This window comes from Cupressus sempervirens, chromosome 2 (assembly GCF_028749045.1).
Source record: "Cupressus sempervirens isolate cs-2001-9-10 chromosome 2, ASM2874904v1, whole genome shotgun sequence".
In the NCBI taxonomy this organism is placed as follows: Eukaryota; Viridiplantae; Streptophyta; class Pinopsida; order Cupressales; family Cupressaceae; genus Cupressus; species Cupressus sempervirens.
In genome coordinates this window covers 77,354,293-77,379,687 of record NC_143119.1, presented here as the reverse complement: position 1 = coordinate 77,379,687, position 25,395 = coordinate 77,354,293, and the positions used below count along the sequence as shown (strand labels likewise).

The 25,395-nt window shown below is 35.8% G+C and overlaps 1 protein-coding gene across 2 annotated transcripts in view; it reads right to left on the bottom strand.

Annotated features, from left to right (window-relative positions):
• LOC149571126 (ABC1 family protein) overlaps positions 1-25,395 on the bottom strand; it is an 82,980-nt gene that overhangs the window by 18,486 nt on the left and 39,099 nt on the right. For both annotated transcript variants that reach the window (XM_089812686.1, XM_089812687.1), the window contains exons 10-17: positions 23,827-23,955; positions 23,562-23,657; positions 23,379-23,436; positions 22,958-23,033; positions 22,660-22,792; positions 10,737-10,894; positions 9,743-9,815; positions 9,465-9,659 (exon numbers count right to left, since the gene is read on the bottom strand). In XM_089812686.1, the coding sequence (XP_089668812.1) occupies positions 9,465-9,659; positions 9,743-9,815; positions 10,737-10,894; positions 22,660-22,792; positions 22,958-23,033; positions 23,379-23,436; positions 23,562-23,657; positions 23,827-23,955 (918 nt within the window). The remainder of the gene's footprint in view (positions 1-9,464; positions 9,660-9,742; positions 9,816-10,736; positions 10,895-22,659; positions 22,793-22,957; positions 23,034-23,378; positions 23,437-23,561; positions 23,658-23,826; positions 23,956-25,395) is intronic.

Sequence of the window (25,395 nt, the reverse complement as noted above, 5' to 3'; positions counted from 1 at the left end):
TGGATAACAAGGTTCTTACTGGCCTATATACAATAATGCAGAATATGTGTAGTAATGGCAGTGCCTCAGTAACAACCATTGAGCTAGATAAATTTAATAATCAAGAAGGGGTGATCTTCTCTCGTAGGATGTGCATAGATGCTCAAATAAAATTACAACCAGGTAAAAATAATAATATATTCTTAAGTTTATGGCTTATAAATTTTAATTTTTTGTCTTGTAATTTAGCCTTGAAGTTGTACTTGTAAATTAGACTAATCGTTTTTCTTTTCCTTATTTCAGATAGATGGTGGAAAATGTTGGGCCCTCAACCACAATTTTCCAAAAACCAGGCAGCACTTCTAGATGTGAGTGCAATTGGTCCATGTTCAAGAACATCCACATGAAGAGGCAAAATAGGTTGTCCATGGATAGCTTGAATGATCTTGTCTTTTCATTACAACCTTCGTCTTAGGACCAAACAAATTATGGACATTGACTCCTCTCCGATCACTCTTGAGGAGATCAATCCAGAGTTAGAGTGGCTCACTGAGGCTACCAAACCAGTCTTCATCAAGGAGGACCTTGACTTGGTTGACCAGACAGATATGGAGGTTAGGGTTGTGGCCATGGCAGAGGAGGATAGAGTACATTCTAGTAAACACCCATGCGCCCACATAATCACACGCCTTGTTGATGTTGTTTACAAGTCCACCTCACATGTGGGTGCTATGGCTACTTAGTCCTTTAGGACCTACCTTAGATGGCTTTCTAGCAGGCAAACAAGATACTTGAGGCAGAAACTGAGGCTGCAACCGAGCTTGAGGATGAGTCTTGATTGATTAGCTTCGTTCAGATAAAGTTGGATGATAATATAAGTATTTGATCTATATTTAACACGCATGCGTACATAAAAATATACTTTTCTTATATTAATACACACACACACACACACATTGAAATCCAAATAATTATATTACCATCCACTAAATCTGATATTTATTTCCAAGTATAAATGAGATTCTATCAACCTATTCTAGCCAATTTATTTTTCTAATTATAGGTATTGATATGAAAGAAAATATTGCTTATTTATGACAAACCCAGGTCTGTTCATATCGCCAATCATATTTGCCTTAATTAAGGTTTATTAGTGCCTAATTAAATCGGCAGTGTTAAAAGTATAATAATATATTGGTTAAGTGGAAAGGCATGTCAATGAATGGACATGTCTCCACTCAAATAGAGGCATGTCTATTCATTGACATGCCTCTACAAACTGGATTTAAATCCGAACTTGATTGGTCTAGAGAGCAATCATAGTAATCAAATAATGCTCTGCTCTTCTAGATCGAATATCATTCAGACCTGGAATCCATAATCAGTATTTCTAAATATTGATTAGACATCACCTTTAATTCATATCAAGTTCAATACTCCGATTATAATCTGCAAGAAAGTACAGTGACAGTAAGGATTATATTTTGAAAAAGAAAAGATATAAAGAGATCAAATCTAAAAGAGAATTAATCTACATTCACAATGAGGATGACGCTTGGGCTAGAGCTTGAGTAGATAGACTTTTTTTTTGTTTACAATGTTACTGTTTACACATAGCATTTTACAATTACACATAGGTTTCATGGATATTACATACGTTTATGATTTTACAACATTTATAGTTCTATATATCTATGTCATATGATCCTATGTTTTCTTTATATCTATATCATATGAAATTTCGATGTCATTGGTTTTATGGGTCTTACATACATTTATGATTTGACGATATTTATAATTCTATATATCTATGTCATATGATCCTATGTATTCTGTTTACTTCAACTACAATTTACATTTTACATATGGGATGGATTTATCATTTATATTCCAACTTCTATTTGATGATGTTATAGTGTTTTCAAGTTATATTCAATAAAGGGTGCATGAAATAAGTTTTAAATCATTAAAATCTCTAAAATCTCTAAATTTCAAGGGCTTTTTCATCTTGCCAAGCCATAGCCAAGTCACAAGTCAAGTCAGCCTTGCCGAGTCTGAGTTTGGAAACTGTGGTTTAAAGTCATTAACGTTAAAGTGCAAAAGTGGAAGTGGTTGAGTTTTTAGGGGAAATTCCTAAGTGTTGGGATATTTTGGCTAGTCCAATCAGTCTCTTTGGTGCATTAATTTCCTATCTTACTTGTGAATTTGGACCATAACGATGAAATCCTGCAAGTACAAAGTCCTTATGAAGATCGAATTTCCACCATATTTAGATCAATTTCCAGACTTTGGAAATTGATTTTCCCTAAAAACTTGATGAAAAGTTCCTATGGAGGTTGATTTTCTAGTCTTGGATACCGCAAAAAAATGAAATTTAAGTTGAAAACCCATAAAATTCCTATAAGAATCGATTTTCCACTTTTGGACACAAGAATTAAGGTCAAAACACTGAAGTCCCTATACTTAATCATTTTAGCCTTTCCTAAGCTCCTTCAAGCTGATATTACAGAACAGCAGCCACACTTATTTATGCTCCTCAATCCTAAGGACTTGACCAATTTCCCTCTTTGGCTTCATCAAACTCTTCCTAAGGCTTGGAGACTTAAAATCGCCACCAACTAAGACTATCTAAGACCCACCTAAGAGCATCTAATACCACTACCCCTATTGCCAATGAAAAAGAGGGGGTGTCATTTGCAATGGAGCGATGGTGTGAAAACCCCAAAACAGTACATCTTTAACTTTTCTTAACCAAATTAATGATATTAATTTCAGTTATTAATTCTTTTCTCCTATAATTACATTTCCTTTTCCTGAATGTGTATAATGTACTCATCAAAATATTTCTCAACCTCTTCATTTGCAGGCTTTGTTAAAATGGTTTTTTCTTTTTGTGATATTATCTGCATTCATACATAGCCAACATCAAGCTCTTTGGCAATAGCATATGTTATTCCATAATAATTATCTTCCTTTTCTCTTGCAATAACAATGATTCACATTTTGGAGTTTTTTATGCACCTTATTATGAACCACATTCAGTTTCAAAACTTATGCTTTCTTCATTAGCAACTGCATTTCATATTTTAAGTTTGTACACTGCTTCATGGTCACCATATAGCTATCTCGTGTCTTTATCTCTACATGTAGATCAACAAAGCAATCTCCTTGGCTAGATATCATGTAAACAAGTTCATGCAGTAATGTCTTCTTAGCCATGATGATATTTCCTCCATGACTTTTGTTAAATTCTATAATCCATTTAGCTCTCTCCTTTACATTCTTGGTCAATTAATGCAATAATTGCATCTCTTACATTTGTCTTCATTTCCTTGGAATTATCTTCAAGATTTCAACAACTCTTCAAACTGTATATTAGTCCAATCCTATCTATATGTATGCACAACTCCTTTGACATCTTTGGCAATAATGTGCTTGCTATAGTTGAAATCAATGACGACTTCCAACACAATGATCTTGAATGACAATTCTATGAGAAGTGCAACAAAATTACCACCCCTCTTGATATGGTTACCTATGATCTTGGCCCCAAGTTTTATGCACCTATACCGGGTTGTATCCTTCCAAGGATGAAGAAGTAATGGAAGGATTTATGAAGGTCTTTCGTAAGATGTAAAGTGTCAAGGAGACAATCATACTTTGGGAGCAATGGCTATACTCTTCTTATCTTCAAAGTCCTACAATCAACAAATCAGAGACTAGGACGAATAGGGCCATTATTGCACAAAAAAACATATTGGATTGAAATATCCCCCTTCCTTAAGTTGTTTCTCAATAAGATTAACCTCCAATGATTTGTTACTAAAATTTATTAAATTTAATTATAATAATCATTTAGATATTTGCTTGCTTCTACACAATCCTTAAGGATTCCTTCAAATTAGCCTTCCTAACCCTTTAAGAGGATCCCCTGTGTTCTAGAGAATGATCCTCAATTATTTTTCCATTTTCCCTTGAACTATTATTCCAGTCAGGCTTCATAACCCTCGGGGAGGACCCCTTGTGATCTACAAAAGGATCCTCAATTAGTTAGCCATCTTCCTTGAAAGGCATCCCTTAAGGTCTACAGGATTTGCTATCAAATCCTCTACATTTCCCTTGAATGGGATCACCTAAATCCATGTCCTTTCATATTTTATTTTTCATCTATGTCCTTCTAAAAAGTCACAACCCTTTATAATCACAATCCTTTTGAAAAGTCACAACACATCATAGCTACAACCCTTTCAAAGAGTCACAACACTTCAAAATTACAACCTTTTCGAAGAGTAACAACCATTCATAATTACAACCCTTCTGAAGAGTCACATACTTTCATCATTGCAACTCTTTGAAAAAGTCATTTTTTTTCATTAATTCCCTCTTCCATTAACCCTTCTTTAACTCCTATCTTCTTCTTCTACCCTTCCTCTTTCAAATGAACCCTCCTCCCTTTTATATCTTAATTTGAAGAGGTCGCATCCTTTATTACATATCTCTTGAATTTTCATTAGATTTAGTTAATTTATATTATTCTATATGGTTTTTTTTATTTTATGTTTATTATCATTTATGAATGGTAACATAATTTCTACAATATTCTCTCTTACAGTTTACTTTATTTACTTATTCATTCATTGTAATCTTATTTTTATTTAATAATTATAAATATTATTTTATCGATAATGAATTATATATGTTATTATTTATGTTATAATAGTATTAATATTTTATTTTATTTTCTTATTTTTACATTTTAAGATTATTTTTTATACATGATATTATTATCATTAATTATGTAATAATATTGTATCATCTAATTATTATTAAAATTATACCGTAAAAATGGGGAAATGACATGAATGATGGATAATTTCATGGGAGGGACAAAAAGGAATAAAGCAACATGTCATTCATCTATGCTCAAATATTGCTGCCTCCTTTGTTGTAGAGAGGAATAGATCGCCTATAGCTTCATCCGCTTAATCAAGTGCAATAAGATTGCCTCTAGATGCATTGAGAATCTAGTTATAGTTCATACTTGTAGTGCCTCAAGACTTCAAGATCATAAGTCAGGATGTTGATCTTAAGGATATCATGTAGATAGATGAAAAGGAGGTACAACCAAGATTGGTTGGGCTTCCATTCAACAATCCACAACTTCAGCCGAAGAGACACAAATATTTCTGTTGATATTGATTTGTCAGATAAGGGACAGTTGCATTTTGAAGTTTGAGACTTCATGTTCAAAGTTTGAACAAGGAAATCATAAATTTTTCAGATCTTAGTGTTATACAGTATATCGTTGTCATGATATATTTAAATATTAAATAATTAAATTTATTGTTGCGATCTGATGTTATAATGGTCATATTATACTGTTGTCTATTAAATTGTAGAGATTTGAGTACCATCTATCTATCTGCATATCTGTCTGTCTATCTATCTATCTCTCCGTTGATATATTTGTTTGCATGTCTCGCTGTCTCTTTTTCAAAAAACTCAAAAAAATAGTAAGCTCCAAAGGTCGAAAATAGTAAATCAAGATTGCATGAAAGTTTAGGAAATAAAATTGAATTATTAATATTTTTTTGCTGCAAATTCAAAATTCTCACAACAAACTATGTTAAATTGGTACCTTCTTTTGTGCAGCTTCTTCTTGGTTTTGGCAAGTTGGGTAGCAGTGTGGTGGATTTTGGAAGGTTTCCTTGGCATCTTTAGCATCCAGTGGCTTTCTACAGATTATTATGGCAGTTTCCATAAAATGATTAATTCCATTTCATGCAAAGCTTCCTCCATTACAAATAGTGGGATTTGGGCACCCAACTTGGGGTTTGAAAGTGGTTGCATATATGCATGGTTTTGGCTAATTTTGATCATTAGTGTTGCACATATTGTTGAGCTTGTGCTTGTTTCTTCAGTAGTCAGTAAACCAATGGAGAAGGAGACTGTAGAACAGAAGCTGTAAATTTCCAGGTGATCTAAGGATGGGAGTTAGAGGACTACCAAGTATTCTAAGGATGGTATTCAAAGAATACCATCAAATAATCTCATTTAGAGGTTATCACTCCGCTGATTACTTTAGGATTTCTTCAGATTGTAGTTATTTGGAGTACGATTTTGAGCTCTGAATACATCAGTGATTTGCACTAGTTCATGCCAGCCTTGAGGCTGTTGCATTGCTGTTATTTCATGTATTTTCATTATATTTTGTCATTAATAAAATGGTTGAAGTTTGGTGAGTTATTCTTGAAATTTGGTGAGGTTTGCAGGGAGTTTTGCTTCCAGATTTGTATCAGATTAGCAACATGCGATGTGTTGTTTATGACATAAAAATAATGTATTTTCTTGAAATAAATCTGAAATAATAATTTCATATTTGTTTCAAGAAGTTTCCTGAAGTTAGGGTGAATTTCAGAGTCATTATTATTAGCTAGTCACATGATACCTGTTGTTTGCAAGATTAAATTTTAGTTATCTTGGATAAGTTAATATCATAAGGGTTTGGGTTGATTAGTTAGATTCATGATATGTCATTTTCTGTAAACCGATTAATTTAACCTGGAACATTACAATCTCTCTGTTTGTTTGTCTGTCTGTCTATCTATCCATCTATAATCATCCCGTGAAAGTGCCCTCAGATTTGCCTTCCACCATCTCTATCTAAAATATGTTGCAGAACATATTTCTTTAGACATAACTAATATAGTGTTACTACATCAATAACATAAGCAACAAATGCCTATGTACAAAATGTATTTTAACTGTATTGTAACATCATGTCTAACGTATTATATCTAATTTCCCTTCAAGAGAACATAGTCCAAGTCAAGTGTAGAAAGGAAGTGAAATGACAAGGATCTAGTTGGGAGGTGAAGTCAAATCTTGATGAGGCTTTCCATGGGATCCAAGCAGGCTCAGAATTTCTCTGTATTGCAAAATATCTTAGTAGGGTCTGTTGATTAAATAGGATCGATTAATCTGTTCTGTAACTTATAAAGCACTTCTTTTATGTGTTTTCCAAGTTACTATACGAATGAATATATATGTGATATAAAGAGGCATGCCTCTTAAAGAGACATGTCTCTTTAATATATTAACTTACATTAGTTATAGTTATAACACAATTAATATACCCTCAATATATTATAATGATTATATAATAAGATATATATATATATATATATATATATATATATAGACATATACATACATACATACATACATACATATACATATATATATATATAGACATATACATACATACATAAATACATATATATATATATAACTCTTAATATAAGTTAATTATTCCATATATAATATTTGCCATATATTATATATCTCATATATATAATATAATTTATCCAACAGAATTATAACATTAACAGGGTCTGTGTTAGTTCCCTCCATTTATTTGAGAAAGCAAACAAATAACTATGCAGAATGGAAGATTTTGCCCATGGGTCTCAAGGTTTCTTATGCAGACAGCCATCACAGTGTGGGAGCATCAGGGGACTCAGATCATGGTCAACATAGTGTTAAAAAAGCACTGCCTGGACTGGAAATTGAAGACAATTTTGGAAGAAATCTGAGCTTGGAGCTTAAAAATTTCACTTTTCAAGCTATCCCATTGCCAAAATCAAGTGTTCCGCGTCTAAGCTAATCAAGGGGCTTTATTTAGAGACTTTTTCCTTGATAGAAAGTACTGATGAAAATGATTGAGTTTATTTAGTCTCGTTAATTGAAAAGAATAGGGTGTGTTAGGTAGATATGGTGACTAATAGTCATTATTACTAGTTGAAAATTCGCAAGACTTGAGATGGATTAACATGAAGATAGGCATCTCATACACTTTGGTATGGGGGTTGCTTGCTTTTAATTGTGGGAGGTCTCATATTAGCACATGGTGTTTTGGTGGTTTGTCTCTGAATTGTGGAGCTAGTGTTTTGTGTGTGGCTTGGGTAAAAGGTGTTGGCCTTTTGTTGCAAGGGAGCTGGATTTATTCTGTTGTATAGTACAGAGGGAGAAGTCAAGATAGCCACAAAAGCAGGATCCATTTTCAGATCGCCATTCGAAGAGGATTTGTCATTGTGAAGTTGATGCCAATGTGCAGCTGGTAAAAGCTATCTTGAGAAGGGAAGGATTGGCAGATTCAGGGTGTTTTCTTTCTCCTGCAAAAATTATGTAAGAGTTCAAGGAGAGATGAGCATATTAGTAATGGATTTAGATCTTAGGGCTTCTACCATGGCTTGTTGGTTAGGTTAAAGGGGGGAGGAAGGAGCAGTGGGAGAGGTTACCTCTTTTCTTGTGAGCCAAAGTATATGGCAGGGAAAAGGCAATGTCTTGAACCATCCATTTTGCAGTTACACAAAAGAATACATGGATTAAAGGTGAATAAATAAGTACTGAAACAAATCTATCAAGACCTTTGTGCGGAAATGCAGCGAATGTTTATCACATTTCATAATGGAATATTGGAGTCAAGAAGTGACTTTACATGCCCTTGTTGGAAGATGGTCTATTGACAAGGGAAACACACTGAATGCTAGTGATCACTGGATAAAGGTGCACAGTGCGGTGATAGCAACTGGGCTTTGTAATGACAATAAGGTGGTGATACTGTTATCTGATATGTATGATGTTAAGTTGTAGTTGGTCTAGGGCACCTTAATAGAACACTAATAAAATAATTGATAAAAATATATACAATACTATATCTATTAATTTAAATGATGAGCTGTGGGACAAGTGAAAGCCTATATCAATGATGGTCACTAAATGAAACCAATGCCATTTGGATTACTGGTCAGATATAATTTTGTTCTGATTTACCTGCAGTAAAGAAGTTAAAAGGAAATTGACACTAAAACTATATAAACAAGCATCTATTTTCATTGGATGGATTCCCAGGGTGCAATTATCTTGATATTGCACAGAAGGATACACCGAGGACTACTTTTGCAAATTGAAACACTGGTTCAAATGGAAGCCTATATGAATGATATACACTAAATGACACCAAGGCCATCTGGATGACAGGTCAAATATATTTCTATTATTGGTTACCTGTGACAAAGAAGAGCAAAGAAAAGAGATACAAGGATACTGTAATAATTAAAACAAACATCATTACATCTAAATCATGGATGTGTATAGTTGCCAGAAACGGTAAACTATGCACTGAACAAACATTAACTTTTGGTTCAAACTGATGCACTATTGATTTTTTACCAAAGTAACAGCAATTAATTGCTTCTAAAAGATCCTTTACGTATCTCCGAACCATTCCTATATTCTATTGAACCAGTAAAAAAGGAGATTCATAGCCTCAAACTAATTTGCCTCAATCAGTTACAACCTGACTTGTAACTGAAATAGGTAAAGAAAATTTTATTGGAATTTGTGGAGCATACAAGCTAATCAAAACAAATTTCAAACAATGTCCAGAAGAAATAATTAAACAGAATTAGAAGTAGTATCACCTCTACAATTGCCCCACAAAGCCAACCAAAAGACAGTGAATGATATTTCTGCTCAGACCCAGGTGCAGACTCAGGTACAGCAGTAGCCACTCTATTAAGAGCCTTTTCCCAGTCGCACATAAGTAAAGGATCTTCCTTAATGATGTCGACCATAGCATTTTGAAGTCCAGCTGTATGGTTAAGGACATGAGCAACCTGTCACGATTTTCAGTCCCAAAAATTAGAAGAAACATCAAGCATTGCCTATGTAAGCCCATGTACAAATATATTTTTCGCACCTTGCAAGTTTCTTTTCCATTTATAGAAAATTCAGGCCAGAGGCTGGATACATTATCGGTGAGATTCATCTCCCTGAATGCACCAGAATGAAATTCTTAGAGCTCAAATGCTATTCTCTGAAACATGTCTCCACAGCATTCCAAATTTGCAATCTTGTAAGCAACATAGCAACTTAAAGATCTAAGAAGTTTAAGCTGCATGTCTGTATGCAAATCCAGTGCATGATGTTGTACCTTTTTCATAAATCTAAACATATTGGATTATAGCCACTGTGCCTACTTATACTGTGGAATCTATTGAGGCATTAATGTGATGTCTGTAACCTACATATCAAAATTAATATTTTTCTTACTTTAACTATGGAAAACCCAGCAGAGGATGGTCAAGCCATTGAAAGACACAGATGATGGTTGCAGGTTCAAACCCTGGTTTACTTGTAATGCCTGAGTGGCTCATTTGTGCATCATCCAGGGGAATTAGTGGACTTGCCCCAACCAAAACAACTTGGTACCAAAAATGGGGATGGGATCCTTGGCACCAGGCTGTGTTGGGTCTCCAACAGACCCCCGGGTTTCAACAAAAAAGAAAGAAACAAAGAAACCCAAAAATATTTAAATTTTCAGAATATATTGATAATGCAATCTTATTCAATGAAATTAATACAAAAACAAAAACTTCCTAAAAGATTTATAAAAGAATGGTTTTTGTCCATAGTTTTTAACCACTTTTACAGGCATTGATCATGAAAAATAGAGCATAAATAAAACACAAATACAGTATTGATAACACCCTAGACACAAAGACTTGTTTTCTATGGATGAACCACTGCACTGACAACAAATTATAGTTTGGTTCCTGAAGTGAGGATCAAAGTTCAAACTTTACAGTAATATATGATGAGAATCATTCAGATTTTCAAACCAATCAGATGTCATATATAGAAGAAATGGCATAGTTCTTGAGGAGCACACAGAAACAACTATTAAAGCTCACCCTTTATCTGCTATCCAATGGACAAGCCCTGCAGTCACACCCTTGGTTGCTGAGAAAACAGAAAAGAGACTATCAGGCTGAACTGGGCGTGGATCATATTTCCCAAGTGTCCCTGCAGCGGTATCTATAATAACTTTCCCATCCTTGTATGCACAAACCTGAAAACCAGTAAATAGATGAAACATTAATACAAGAACTTATAATTGACATAAATTTATCTATACAGAACTAAGGTTCCTTACACATACACCTTCTTAGGAAGGAGACTCGTTAATTGTTATTCAAGCACAAGTTGGTCTCTTCAAAAGTCAGTATACCAACATCTTTAATGTTTATGAATCTTTCTCAGCTAGGGCAAAAGGGTTTTATAGAATGGAGGCCATCAATATGCCAGGAAATGCAATAACAACCCATGGAATTGATTTGCAAGAGATGTGAACAAGTTCTTTGGATGATTCTAAATTGATGAAGCGATTCATTGGGATAATGTTGCAACTCATTTTTGACTCAAAAAAAGGAAATTGTATCTTTCCAATGAACAGAGAAAATGTTCAAGTTATATTCACTTTTCTTTCAATTCAAACCCTTTCATCCTAGCTACATAACTAGATTAGATAAGATAAATTTATTAATGTCCAATAGGAGATCACAAGTGGGTCTATGGGACTGAAAAGAGTAGAAGGCCACAACTAGTAGCTTAAACACCAATCAGTGTACACAGAAAGAACAAAACAAAAAAGCTGAAAGAAAGAAAAACTTGAAAGCCTAGGAACTCCCCGTCGGTGAGAAGTAACCCAAAACCAAAGAATATGGTCTAGGGCGAAGGTGTGTGAAGGCCCTAGGCCGTCTCAAGGAGCTATTGGAGGTAGGGCGATGCAGCCGAGTGAAAGCTCTATGGGGTCTCACAAATCTAGTGTGGTCTGAGGAAGGGTTGAGCAACCTCTTCATTCCACGGGTGGGAGACCCAAGAGTGAAGGAGGTGATGAGCCGATCTAAATTTTGCGAGAACTGAAGCTCAAGGGTGTGATCATGCAAGCGTGTGCCCTCCTAGATGTAGAGGGCAAGGCAATGTTGGTCAATGTAACTAAAGAAACAGGATAGGCTCCTGCATCATCTAAACAAGCATTGAAACCTCCCCCAGATCTCATAGTAAATAAGGCAACATGAATATAAAATGGGTCTTTGTACCCACCTCCCCGAGAGGGTAGAGGCAATAGCCAGTAAGTCAAGCCCTCTTTGTCGATCTGATGATCAATTTGAACATGCAGCTGAGAGGAGCCCACCTGAAAGGATCCCAAGGAGATGTAGAGGGAATGAGACCAACGACAAGTGAGGTAGTAAAGGAAAACAATGATCCTCCTGACTGGCCATAAAGTGGTCAACATAAAAAGCCATCCTCGGGTAGAGTCCCCTCGGAGGGTTCCTCCATGTTGTGATGATATATTGTTTGTAAATGTCAATCCTAACATGCTCGTTCAATTATTTCCAAGAAGGGAGAAGATGAGTGGGGGCATCTAGAGAGAACTGAACGAGGGGAAGGCGGTCCATTGAGATCCCAATCGAACCAAGGAGAGCAGAAGCTGGGCAAACTAAAAATGAGCTTTATCAATAAAGTTGGATCCCACAACAGCCTCGAAAGAGCAATAGGCCAAGTAACAATATTTGTGGGGACCATCAAAGGAATCCACAAAACCCTACAGCCAGTGAGATACCAAACCAAATCAAACATAGTCCCAAGCCTTAGAAATGAGAACTGAACTCGGCCAAGATGATACTATGAGTGGACCGATGACATCTGATAATGCATTGAAGAAGGATTTGGACCCTCTCATCCAAGGCCCAGTCTGACTTGAGAAAAGAGGGTCCCCAAAAAATAGAACTGTAGAGAACAGTGGGTCTAACCAAAGAGTTTACAAGGGGCATCTTTGCCATGGTATCTTGAAAGCGATGCCTAAAGTACTGTCTCTCTAACATAGCTAGGGAACCAAGCCCCTTGTTGACTCAGAGTTGCATGGTAGGTCTCTAGCTGAAACAAGCCCATAGAACTTAACCCCCAAGTAGGTATAGGAGTAAGTGATCTTAATCTCCTCCCCTTGAAAGTAAAAATGCAGATGAGAAGTCTTCAAGCAGTTAAAGCAGTTAAAGACCACCCAGGATTTGCCCAGATTCACAACAAGCTATTACAAGGAACAAAAGGAGGTCAGCCCATCCAGCAACCTTTGGGGCCTCTCAAGGGAGGAAGCCAACAAAATCACATCGTCGGCAAAGAGTAGAATGGTTATCAGAACTTGGTGTATGTAGAAGTCATCACCCAAAAGGGAGAAGTCACGAAGGAAGGTTTCAAGCTTGTCAATGTATATACCAAAGAGAGTAGGGGAGAGAGGACACCCTTCTTTCACCCTAATGGTACTCTAAATGGAATCTAAGAAACCATGTGGAGTCTTGAACCTGGCAACCACAATCTCATATAACCTCATGATAGCTGTCACTAAAGTCTTAGAAACCCCAATCTCTTTGAGTCTCTGGAAGAGGGTTGTCCGAGGAACATAATCAAAAGCTTTGTGAAAGTCAACAAAGCAACAATAGGCTTTCACTAAGCAATGGCAAGCCTCCTCAATGATGGTCCGAAGTGTCAATCCATGGTCTATAGTCTGAAAGTTAGTACGAAAACCGACCTGTCCCCTAGTCAAACAATGTTGACGATCAGGCTCCCTGGAAAGAATATTGTTCAACACAATGGCATAGATTTTGGCAAAAGTGTGCCCAGCCATGATGGTCTTGTAGTTGTCGGGGTCTAAGATTGACTCGGTCTTATAGATCAGAAAAATAATATGCCATGACCAAGAGTCGGGAAAGCCAGTGCAAACCACTTTGTTAAAGAGTGTAGTGAGAAGGGGGACCAATACAGTAATACCAAGCTTGAAGAGCTCTGCCTCGAACCCTTCCTCAATCATTTTCCTACTACTATTCATATATCTAATTGCCTCACTGATATTGGAGAAGGTAAAGAGGTGGTAATGAGGATGGGGGGTGAGGTGGAGGGTGGGTTGGTCGTGGATCTCATTCCTTCTGACCTTCATCAGCTTGCACAGACTCACTAGAATCACAAGATCCAACACCTCCCTAAGAATCCCTGTGACAAAGCATTCTTGCCCACATGAAAATTCAAATTTCTAGCTCTTGCCTTGCTTGTCTTGCTCTCCATCTCATCTTGAAATCATTATCTCTATTTCAATGACCTACAGTAGGAGTTTAATGTCCTATGGGTTGATAAAAATGATTTCAGAATTGAGGAAACCTCCTTTTAAACCTTTCTAGACATGAACAATCTAGCTAGGTACATTTCTGACTTAATTCTGTAGCTGGGAATGCTTGGTTGTTGATGGAACTCATGGCATCGAAGATGTTGTTGGTCTGCTATGCCTTTCATATTGCCACAACATACCTGTAATCTGGTTGCGTGTTCAGTTTGGAATTTTTTAGACTTCTTGGAAATCTATTTACCCCTAGAATCGATCAAAAAATGATAAAACATTTTTTCTGTTTGAGTTGGTAACGTAATGTAATGCCCAAAATAAAAAACTTATGTAAGCAGAAAATATCAGTTCACATGCTCATTGTTTTGATTATTGTTGGATTTCATTGGAAAGAATTTTTAAAATCTATGTATATGTGATGAGTTTAGGGAAAGGATTGTATTTATGTGGTGGTGGACAGATTAACTAAGTTTGCATATATCTTTGCCATCTCAATCACCTACTGGAAGTAGAACTAAATTTAAATGTTTTTATAAATCTAACAGGACTCCTTATTGGTAGGGAAGGATTGATGCGGTTTCCATTTGTGGTGCGGGGTTTAAAGCCCCCACTGAAGATGAGTTGAGTGCCCCCCTCTCACTAGAAATGGTTGAGGAGATGAAACTTGAGTTGGAGAACCATAGAAAGATTTGGAGCCAAAAGGGGTGTACCATTATGAAGGATGGATGGACAAATAGGAGGAATAGGACTCTTCTAAATTTTCTTGTTTCTAGCAGAGGTAATTCATCATCCTCTACTTCTCAAAGTCTAAAATTTAATGTATTATTGAATAACTAAAATTTTGTTTTATTAATTATTCAATGATAATTATTTTGTTTTATTTTCACTTTCAGGATCCACCATGTTTTTGACGTCTATAAATGCTTCCTCACATGTCAAAAATACCAAATACTTATGTGAGGCTATTGAGGAGGTCATAAGGTGTTGAGAAAAAGAATGTTGTCCAAGTGGTGACTGATAATGTAGCCAATTATGTTGCTGCAGGTAAAATTCTAACTTTTAAGTTTCTAAGTTTTTTTATTTTAGTTTTTCATTAAATTCTGAAAATTATAAGTCTTTAACACACCTAAATTTTTAATTGTTTACTAACTAATTTAAAATTGTTGTAGGAAAACTTTTAATGGAGAGACACCCAAGAATATTTTGGACTCCATGTGAGGCTCATTGCCTCGACCTCATGTTAGAGGCTATTGGCAAGATTGAATGGGTGAAATCAAGTGTTGATAAAACCAAAAATCTTTGCAAGTTCAACTACAATCATGCCTTGGTCCTCAGCCTTATGAGGCATTACACAAAGGGAAAAGAGTTGGCTCATCCCAGTATCACAAGATTTGCCTCTAATTTTATCACACTAAAATCCTTGTTGAGTTCAAGGTTACCTTTGAGGTGCATGTTTGTTAGTCCATAATGGACTTCCTCATCCTTTGCCACCACCCTTGTAGGGATAGATGCAACAAAATGCATTTATGATAACAAAGGTTTTTGGGAGCCATGTAAGGAGATTGTGGAGGTAATTTAAATTTCAAAAACCTAAGTCTTCAAATTTATAAATTAATTTATCTCATACATATTTTTATTTTATTTTCATTGTGCAACTTTGCAAAGTTTCATCGTTCACTAAATTGTTTTTTTGTTTAATTGTTTTGTATATCACTGAGCCCCTTGTAGCCCTCCTAGGAGTTGTTGACAAGGAGAAGCCCACTATGGGCTACATATATGAGGGCATGGATAGGGCCAAGGAGGCTATTAGAGCCAAATATGTAAGAGTTGAGGACAAGTATGGCCCTATTTGGGACATAATTGATAGGAGATGGCGAAATTAGCTTCATAGACCCATCCATGTAGCAACCTATTACCTCAATCCAGCATACCGTTTTTGTGATGATTTCAAGGCAAATGAGGAGGTTCTTAGTGGCCTATACATTGTGATATTGAAGATGGTCACTAATGCCACAAATATATTGCTTGAGATGGATGCCTATAATAATGCAACAAGGCCCATTTTTTTAGGTCAAATTTGCAAAGAAGGTCGTACAAAATTGCAACTAGGTAAAAATTGCAGCTTAAGCCTTATACAATATGTAGTGATGCACATATATACTATCTAGTTTCTAACTTTCTAGCTTTAAAGGTTGAAATGAGACTAATAGTTTATTCTTTTCCTTTTTTCAAAATTCAAATAGATGGTGGCAAATGTTTGGGCCAACACTTGGTGAAGGTTTTGCAAATGGGTTTGCAAGCTTTGGGTTTAACCATGGAGGAAACTCCATAGTTAAGCGCGCTCAGGCTGGAGTAGTACTGGGATGGGTGACCTCCCGGTGCTTCACCCCTGTGAGCATCACCTAGATGCAATGAGTGCTAAGTGTTCCATTTATTCTCAAGAGAGATGGATTCATGTTGAATCACTACTCATGAAACATGGGTCAATGAGTTTGACTCAAAATCACATAGTTAAATCCTAACAGCAATATCACAATTTGACTTACTGTGGAAATTATCTCCTACTTATCAATTGATGAGCTTAAGGGGCTTTCTAATTAATGGTTCATAAGGCACAACACTTGGTGAAAGTTTTGCAAATGGGGTTGCAAGCTTTGGGTTTAACCATGGAGGAAACTTCGTAGTTAAGCGCGCTCAGGTTGGAGTAGTACTGGGATGGGTGACCTCCCGGGAAGTCCTAGTGCTTCACCCCTGTGAGCATCACCTAGATCCAATGAGTGCCAAGTGTTCCATTTATTCTCATGAGAGATGGATTCATGTTGAATCACTACTCATGAAACATGAGTCAATGAGTTTGACTCAAAATCACATAGTTAAATCCTGATAGCAATATCACAATTTGACTTACTGTGGAAATTATCTCCTACTTATCAATTGATGAGCTACAGGGGCTTTCTAATGAATGGTTCATAAGGCACAACACTTGGTGAAGGTTTTGCAAATGGAGTTGCAAGCTTTGGGTTTAACCATGGAGGAAACTTCGTAGTTAAGCGCACTCAGGCTGGAGTAGTACTGGGATGGGTGACCTCCCAGGAAGTCCCGGTGCTTCACCCCTGTGAGCATCACCTAGATCCAATGAGTGCTAAGTGTTCCATTTATTCTCATGAGAGATGGATTCATGTTGAATCACTACTCATGAAACATGGGTCAATGAGTTTGACTCAAAATCACATAGTTAAATCCTGATAGCAATATCACAAATGTTTGGGCCTTCAACCAAAAACCTTCAACAAATCGCCATCCGCATATTGAGCCAGCCAAGTAGCGCTTCTAGATATGAGCACAACTGGAGCATGTTCGAGCACATCCACTCGAAGAGGTGTAACAGGTTGTTTGTGGAGAAAATGAATAAACTAGTATTTGTGCATTACAACCTGCACATTAGGACCAAGGAGATTTTGAATAGTGACAACTCTCCGATTATTCTAGAGGAGGTTGATCCAGAGTTTGAGTGGATCATTAAGGCTACTGATCTTGTCTTTGATGTTGTGGACCTAGAGTGGGTTGACAAGGCAGACAAAGAGGCTGAGGTCGTGGCTATGGCAGCAGAGGAGCACAGAGCTACAATTGATCCTAGTTGCACCTCACAGGCACTAGCAGAGACCACAAATGATCCTAGAGGCACCTCACAGGCTGAGGCTATGGCTAATCAGTCATCTAGGGCCTACCTTAGACGCCTTACTAAGAGGCATATTATAGATTATACTGAGGCTGAGGATGAGGATGAGGACTAGGAGCCATAGCTATAGTCTTGTTTTAACTTTCTGTTTAACTTAACATATGATTGGAACATTTGATGATGATTATTGATGTGATAGATTTCATGCATTTGATATACATTTTGATGGGTTTCATGGATTTTATATATCTATGTTTTCTATTTCCTTTAGCTACTATTTAGCAATTTACCTTTGTACCTATGCAATCAATGAATATTTATGTATGTGATTAAATTACCTTCTATTTCATAATGTTATTGTGTCTTTAAGCTTTACTCAGTAATGGGTGCATGGAATGTTCTTTAAATCCTAAAAAATCTCAAAATTTCAAGGGTTTTGTCACTTTGCCGAGTCATTGCCGAGTTCGAGCCCAATCACAAGTTGAGTTACCCTTGCCAAGTCCGAGTTGGGTCTGAGTCTCGTTACTTTGGTTTGGACACACTTACTATTTTTAGCAATTACTATTTTCAGTGTCCATTTTCAATAGGTGGGTCAGCCTTTATTTCTCCAACAACATAATATTACATATTTGAACATTAAGTGAAATTTTAATATGTTTGGAGAAATATAATTCAATTTAAATCACCTAAGTCTCATATACTATTACTTTATATAAGACTTGGGCAACTTATACCCCTTGGCCTAGTAACACAATGTTGCTTTAAAAAGATGACTATTTGACATCCTAAGTTAATGTCGAAAGAGGAGAAAATTAATACTTTATTTAATCCCACATGGCTTGGTGAAGGGGGGGCGAACCTCTTGGGAATGATATAAATGAAATTGTTGTTTTTTTATGACTGTTGCAAATGTATTACCACTGCCTATAAGGTATGTGTTTTCCAAGTGCAAATCTAGATGTGTATATATAGTAGACTTGGATATCATAAGATGTCCATCATAATAGAAGATAAAGTATTGTCACCTTTCAATAATTTTTGCAAATACAAGTGATAATCATTTGGAAGTCGTCACTTCCTCATGATGTAAGCTAGGGGTAGTGTTGGTGTTATTAAATATTTACTAATTACACTTACTTAAGCTTACTTAGGATAATGCATTTCATAGTAGCTTGGCATTGAGACACTTAGGAGTTTGCACCTCAATTAAGCACATGGTGTAGGATAATTTCACTCTAGGTGGTCACAGTTGTTATTTTGGTCCACCTTTAGTGCACATATCACATTATCATCCTCATTGCACATACTTCATTGCATAATGTAGGATGATCCACCTTTGGTGGACATGTGATTCCACCTTGTGTAGGTGACAGCTTATCTTCTCCTTAGTTGTCTCTTATCACCTTTCCTATATAAGGAGGCCTATTATGTACATTTGAATCCATTGGATGTCAAGGAAGTCCACAATCAATAATAGCATTCCTGCATCTTAATGTAATTGTCTTGCCAATCTCTTGTGGAAGTTATCTTGGTCTTTCATTTGATCTTGGGGGCACTGTAGAGTCACTTAAAACTCTAATAGGTAGGCCCATCAAAATCATACAGTTACATACATGGATTTTCAGACTCCCTCTGAATATTAATCTTCTGAACTCCTCATCCAATGTTGCCTCTTGATGAAGTTTCAGACTCCTTTTGAATCTGATGTTAATCTTCCTTTTCCTACAAGAACATCCTTGGAGAGAAAGGAAAAGATCAAGGCAAATAGCTCTTATACTACATATTGAAATTAAAAACAAGCGAGAGACTAATATAAGACTCAAGGATAATAAATAATTCTGCATAACAATATAATATCATTCCAACATAATATACACAAATATCTAATTTAAATATATACTTTGAACATATATGCATATATTCCATCTTCTATATTTATACTTCAATCTATATTTTGAACATATTATTTCCTATTTTATTATCAAATATACTCCCTAACCATTACCAGATCAATCTTCACTTAAATGCATATCTACGATGAAATAGATAAACACTCACCTCATTGTCATTCCATGCTTGTGTTTGGGTCCACCTTTACCCACGTGGTGTGTAATCAATATGTGACATATACAATCCCTATGGTTTCCTTTGTCCAGCTAATATTTGTTAATGGGCGGAGTTGGCAATGAGATTCTCTCCGATGCCATTCTACTATTGCTAACTGGTTTATATAGTTTCCCGCCTAGCTACAAGAAAATCCTACGCCATGTCTGATATCTGCCAAGTAAGCAACAAGGATGCCCTCCAAATTGCATGGTAGAAAACAAGTACTTAAATAATAGAAGATCAAGTAGGAGGAATGAAGTGATGATTGGTAAGTTTAAATAGAAAATTGTCCTATGTGAAGGGCCAAGAGGATTTTGCCTTTTTAATAGCTTGAATTTTGCCTAGTTGAGTAGAATAATCCTAAGCACCCTGTAAATTTCCTCGCATGGGCAATGGGATTGAGGTGTCATAATTTATAATCCCTTGTCATAGGCAGATCCCACCAAGGCACGAGGATCTTTATCCTCTCCGACCTAGCTCTTGATGAGAAAATCCTTGCACGAGATAAATCTCTGCTGGGAAAGAGAGAGTTTGGAGGTGGCATCAATAAGCAAAAGGTGAATTAATACGATAAGATGAATGTTTAACCAACGTGTGGATTCCTTAGTGGAGGATAGTTATGCCCTCCTGCAAATATTTTATCCTCACAGCACTTAGTATTCCACCACCTAATAAGGGATTCCTCCTCTTTAAAGCCAAAATCTCGCCCCCATAGAAGGACGCCAAACAAATGTCTTGGATTGCCAATGCGAAGAGGGTATGATCAACTTGAGAATAAAAATAGGCGGTGAATGAGGCAAATGTTGGCAATATGTGAGAAAAGTCAAAAAAAACCATCTCGACGCTCAGAATTCCACCAAGCCTGAGGATAAATCCTAGAAGGAAGAAGAATCCCACTCAACCCCAACACAAGTTCATCATCCTAAAAGGAGGAATTTGATTGCTAAGTCATGTGGAAGAGAAGGATATAGTGCTTAGGAAAGTAGTGGAGGTGAGGAGTGTTGATTTATTAAAGAAGAATTCCTTAAGGGACGACAGATTCAACTCAGTCAATCTTTGTTCACCTGTACATTATAATTTCAGAAATCTCACAAGCCTAGTGAGGAACATACTCTGACACTATGCTGATTTTTTATGATTGCTGCAAATGTATTAGCACTGCCTATAAGGTATGTGTTTTCCAAGTGCAGATCTGGATGTGTATATATAAGAGTGAAGGGACGTGTCTCTATGTTAATCAATATTGGTTATTGTAAGTTAATTGCCATTAGACTATATAGATAGATAGATAGATAGATAGATATGTCTAATTGACGATTAATCAAATGCAATAATGTTTAGCCAACAACCATAGAGGGATTGTCTCTAGATCAATTCAATCCGACTAACTACAACATCAACAAAAACTTTGTAGAGTTAATTTGGGGGGGTTTTGAAGATTTGGATATTCTCATGCTTCTGATTTTTGAAGGAGTTGGAGCTTCTTCTTGGTTTGTGAGGACGGAACCCCTTGTAGACATCACTTGTCATGTTGTTGAAAGAGATATTCTGGGAAATTAATTTGGTGATTGCATAAGGAGATTGTAGTTGTGCTTCATTGATGAATGAGCTGTCCATTCTTCTTCAATTGAGGCTTGCATGCAAAAATCTGCTAATGGGAGGCACTTTGAGTATAGTAAGATCTGATTTCTTTATGCCATTTCAGTTTGAGGAGGATTTTCAGTCATATTTCTTATTGATATTTTCTGCATGTTCATCATTTTCGGTTATCAGCAACTGGGTTTGTTAGATATATGTGTGTAATAAGATTTTACCATTTGGGTATCTCAAGTTTGATCTCTGCACTATATTTCCAAATTTATTACATATTATAAACATTCTCTAATGTGCTGATAGTGACAAACCCCCACTCAATTAGATAGTTGCATGCTCATTTTCTATTTCATGCTATTGTGTTAAATGAGTTGGAGTGGACATCCCCCACTCATCAAACTGTTTATCTCTAAGAGCATTGCATTTGTGGGTTTCATATTATTATACCGATCAAGTAGGAGTGAGCATCCCCCACTCAACCGGTCTGTTATCTTTAAGTGTATTTGTATATGTAGGTTTGAGTTGCATGCATATAATCTGTAGCTAACCTTCTGAGTCATTATTGCAAAAATAAAAAATTCTAGGGTGGTTATTGCACTATTTTGATTTGAAAATTTCATTGCAAGTCTTGACTGTTGATGGTCTGGTGCTTGCATTCAAGACAAAACATAGTCAGTTTTGATATTTACATTTTGAAAATCTCCCTTTTGAATATTGTACAGTAAGCATAGTTGTAAATTGTTAATTTTAGCCTTTTGGGTTAAGGTAATTCTAATCTATGTGCTGTTATGTTTTGTCTTGTTTAGAAACAGAGAAATTAAAATATTAATAAACAAGATTTTATATGTAATGCAGTATAAGAGTTTCTTTGCCTCAAATTCATTACTTTCAATATTTTTTAATTTCTCAAGTTTTGGCTGAGATTTTTTAAATCAGCTTGTCAAGCTTGAGGCTCATTACTAAGGTATGCACAAACCCATGCACCTGCTCATGACAACACGTGCACACAAAACTCAACCCTGGCTTGAGAACTAAGTTTAGGTTGTCAGTTTGTTTGCACTGAGCAATGACTTGAGGTGTTGGTATCATCGTGGATTTTGTGTAATACCCCTTTGAGGTTGTTTACACCTTCTACATAGTTAGGATTATAAATAAAAGTTTTTTGCCTATCAGAAAGACAAAATTAGTATCCTACAATAAAATTTATAAACATAATTCATGAAACAGCAGTTCCAATTTCAGTCAAATTCCAAGCCATCAATAACTATAGTAGTAACTAGATTAGCACCTGGATTCCAACTATGTGTTGTTGCTGACCCAATTCAAGCAGAAGTTGTCTCAACTTAGTCTCAACTTCTGAATGTACAGGCGTGTCATATATCCACCCCTTGCTATCTGCCAAATCTCTCCTTAAGTTTCCCCTGCTCCATGCAGGCAATTAAATTTAATCATCCTTTACCAGGATAACAAAACAAGACATCTGGTTGCATTAAGATTGTAGTGCATAAGGAATTTGTAACAGTTAACACCCTACCCAATAAGCTGCAGTAAACCTTCAATAAAATAATTAATTTGAAATTACTCACGCCATTAGAGTAGATTCAGCAAATGGCCTCATAATATCAAGATAAACAATGCGCACATCCAGTAGTGCACCAAGTCCTACAGATATAGTACATCAAAAGCTGATATATCTTAGTTGTTGTGTATAACTGGATTCAAAATAAATGTGACAAATTATCAATTTTATACACATAAATCTGTAATGATTTGTCACCTTCAAAAATACTAAAAACATACTTTGATCTGAGTTTCACTTCCAACAGTAAAATGGTAAGTTCTTGATTAATTCTAGTATGAACTATTTTCTACGTTTCAAATAGAGATGCTAATAAATGCTCATCAAACCTCATGTATTATTGTTGAATGTTAAATTAAGAAAATATTAGACTACGAAAGGACACAACTGTACAAAAGAAAAGGTAGAAAATTGTCACTTAAGCAGACCTCGTAGAAGATTCAAGACCCTCATGAATATGACAGCATCACCTGGATAAGCATCAATCTGAATACCATTCATATAAGTCATGAGCAATTGTGATTCATAAAGAGCTAAAAAGATTTTCTTTTGTCCAACACCCATCATGTTATAACATCAAAATTAGAAATCCAAAGGCTTGTTGCACATACTGGATTGCGCGGAGCACTTTTTTTTTGCTTCTGCATCCTTTCTTGAATTTTCTTCATGTTCTCCTCTCTATTCTTAGCTAAACTTTTCAGATTTTCCTGGCAAAAAATTTCAAAACTCATCTGAATTGCTAGGAAGTTGTGGAATAAAAACTCTGATGTTCTACATGTTAACATAAAATACATACTTTCAAAAGGTCAAAATAGAATTCATGGAAACAACAAAATTTTATAAAATAGAACACAAACATAGAGCAAGAAAACTCACAAGGGATTCTTTTGCTGGAGTTGAATCTCGGAAAAATAAATTAGTAGCTGACATAGCTTCTTCTGGCATGTCCAAGCGTAACCGTACGCCCATCTCGGAGAAAGCAGATAGTAATGCTGCATAGTCGGCCTGCAAATCAAGCTTTCCACAATTATAAAAAAGAAGGCCACAATCATTAAGCAGATTTCACTTTAAAAAAAATTAAACCCATGACGTCAATGAGTTTTGTTTCTTATACACACACACATATATAAATATATATAGAGAGAGAGATATGCATAGACACACACACACACACATATGTATGTATGTATGTGTATGTGTGTGTGTATATATATATATATAGAAATCTGTAAGATTAGACACGGAATGCTATATTTAGAGTATCTTACTTAAGCTTGACTCTTTTGAACTTAAATTTCTTCTGCTATTAAACATATATCACCTAGCAGGGACAGGAACCATGTTACCACTAGTTGTCAAAAGGGGGAGGAAATGTTTCATCAAACAATTATGTATATATTATATAGAGATCTAAAGACCATTCAGTCCATTCCTCATCTAAAGATTGGAGAAGTCGGATGTGAACCATGATAATAAAGCACTGGCACACACATGGAGGACTAGATACATTAACACAAGGTGGGATTGTAAAAATGAAAAATCCAAAGCATAGGTCTGCACCTGGATAGTGGCATGCACCGCATAAATGTAATGTCCCCATTTTCCATGAGCATCATTGTCCGTGGGATTAGTGTACTATTTGACCCTTGTAGGCTAATCAGATGGATAGAGGGTCTTTGTTGGCAGCAACAGAGGTTATTTTCCCAATCTCAAGGATGTTCAGGTTTTCTCTTTGTTTGGGTCAATTTGGTACACTCACTATTTATAGAAAGTCATTTATCCAGCATTCTACATTTGGCAAGGACCCTGGACCTGTCTCAGTCTCAGTGATAACCCTTGGCATCTTTGTTGATCAGGTAGTCAGGGATTTTCTAATTAAAGCAGCTCAGAGGTTGATAGGGATGAGCCCTTATTATTTTTAGTAAGGCAATTGGATGCACAATGGATACAATGGTAAACTCTCAAGCTCAGTCAGAATTGAGAAATAATGATTTATTATGGAGTTATAACATTATAATTATTATTTGAGTTATACTTGAATAATAATTAATTATTGAGTACATATCATTGATAAATAATGTGGACTTTATTTAAAAGGGAGTTTTAAATGTTTTAAAAGTATACTTTATAATAAGTGATAAAGTGTTATTTAAAAGGGAGATATAAGGGTTCAACAAAGTATACTTTATATTACTGTGTACATCAAAAGGAGGGGAATATAATTAAATGTTATATTTCAAATGCAACAAAAACAAATACACTTGTATGTTGTGATAAGTGTATTCATTAGGTCTCATGGTGGATTTATTTCTTGGGAATAATAAAAGCCAAAGGCAAGAGGAAATGGATTCATTCTTGATGCATTGGTTTATAACTTTATTGTGTTTGGGAGAAGAGAAATTTGGAACAAGGGTTTCAAAATTTAAGCTTGAAGAATTGTAAATT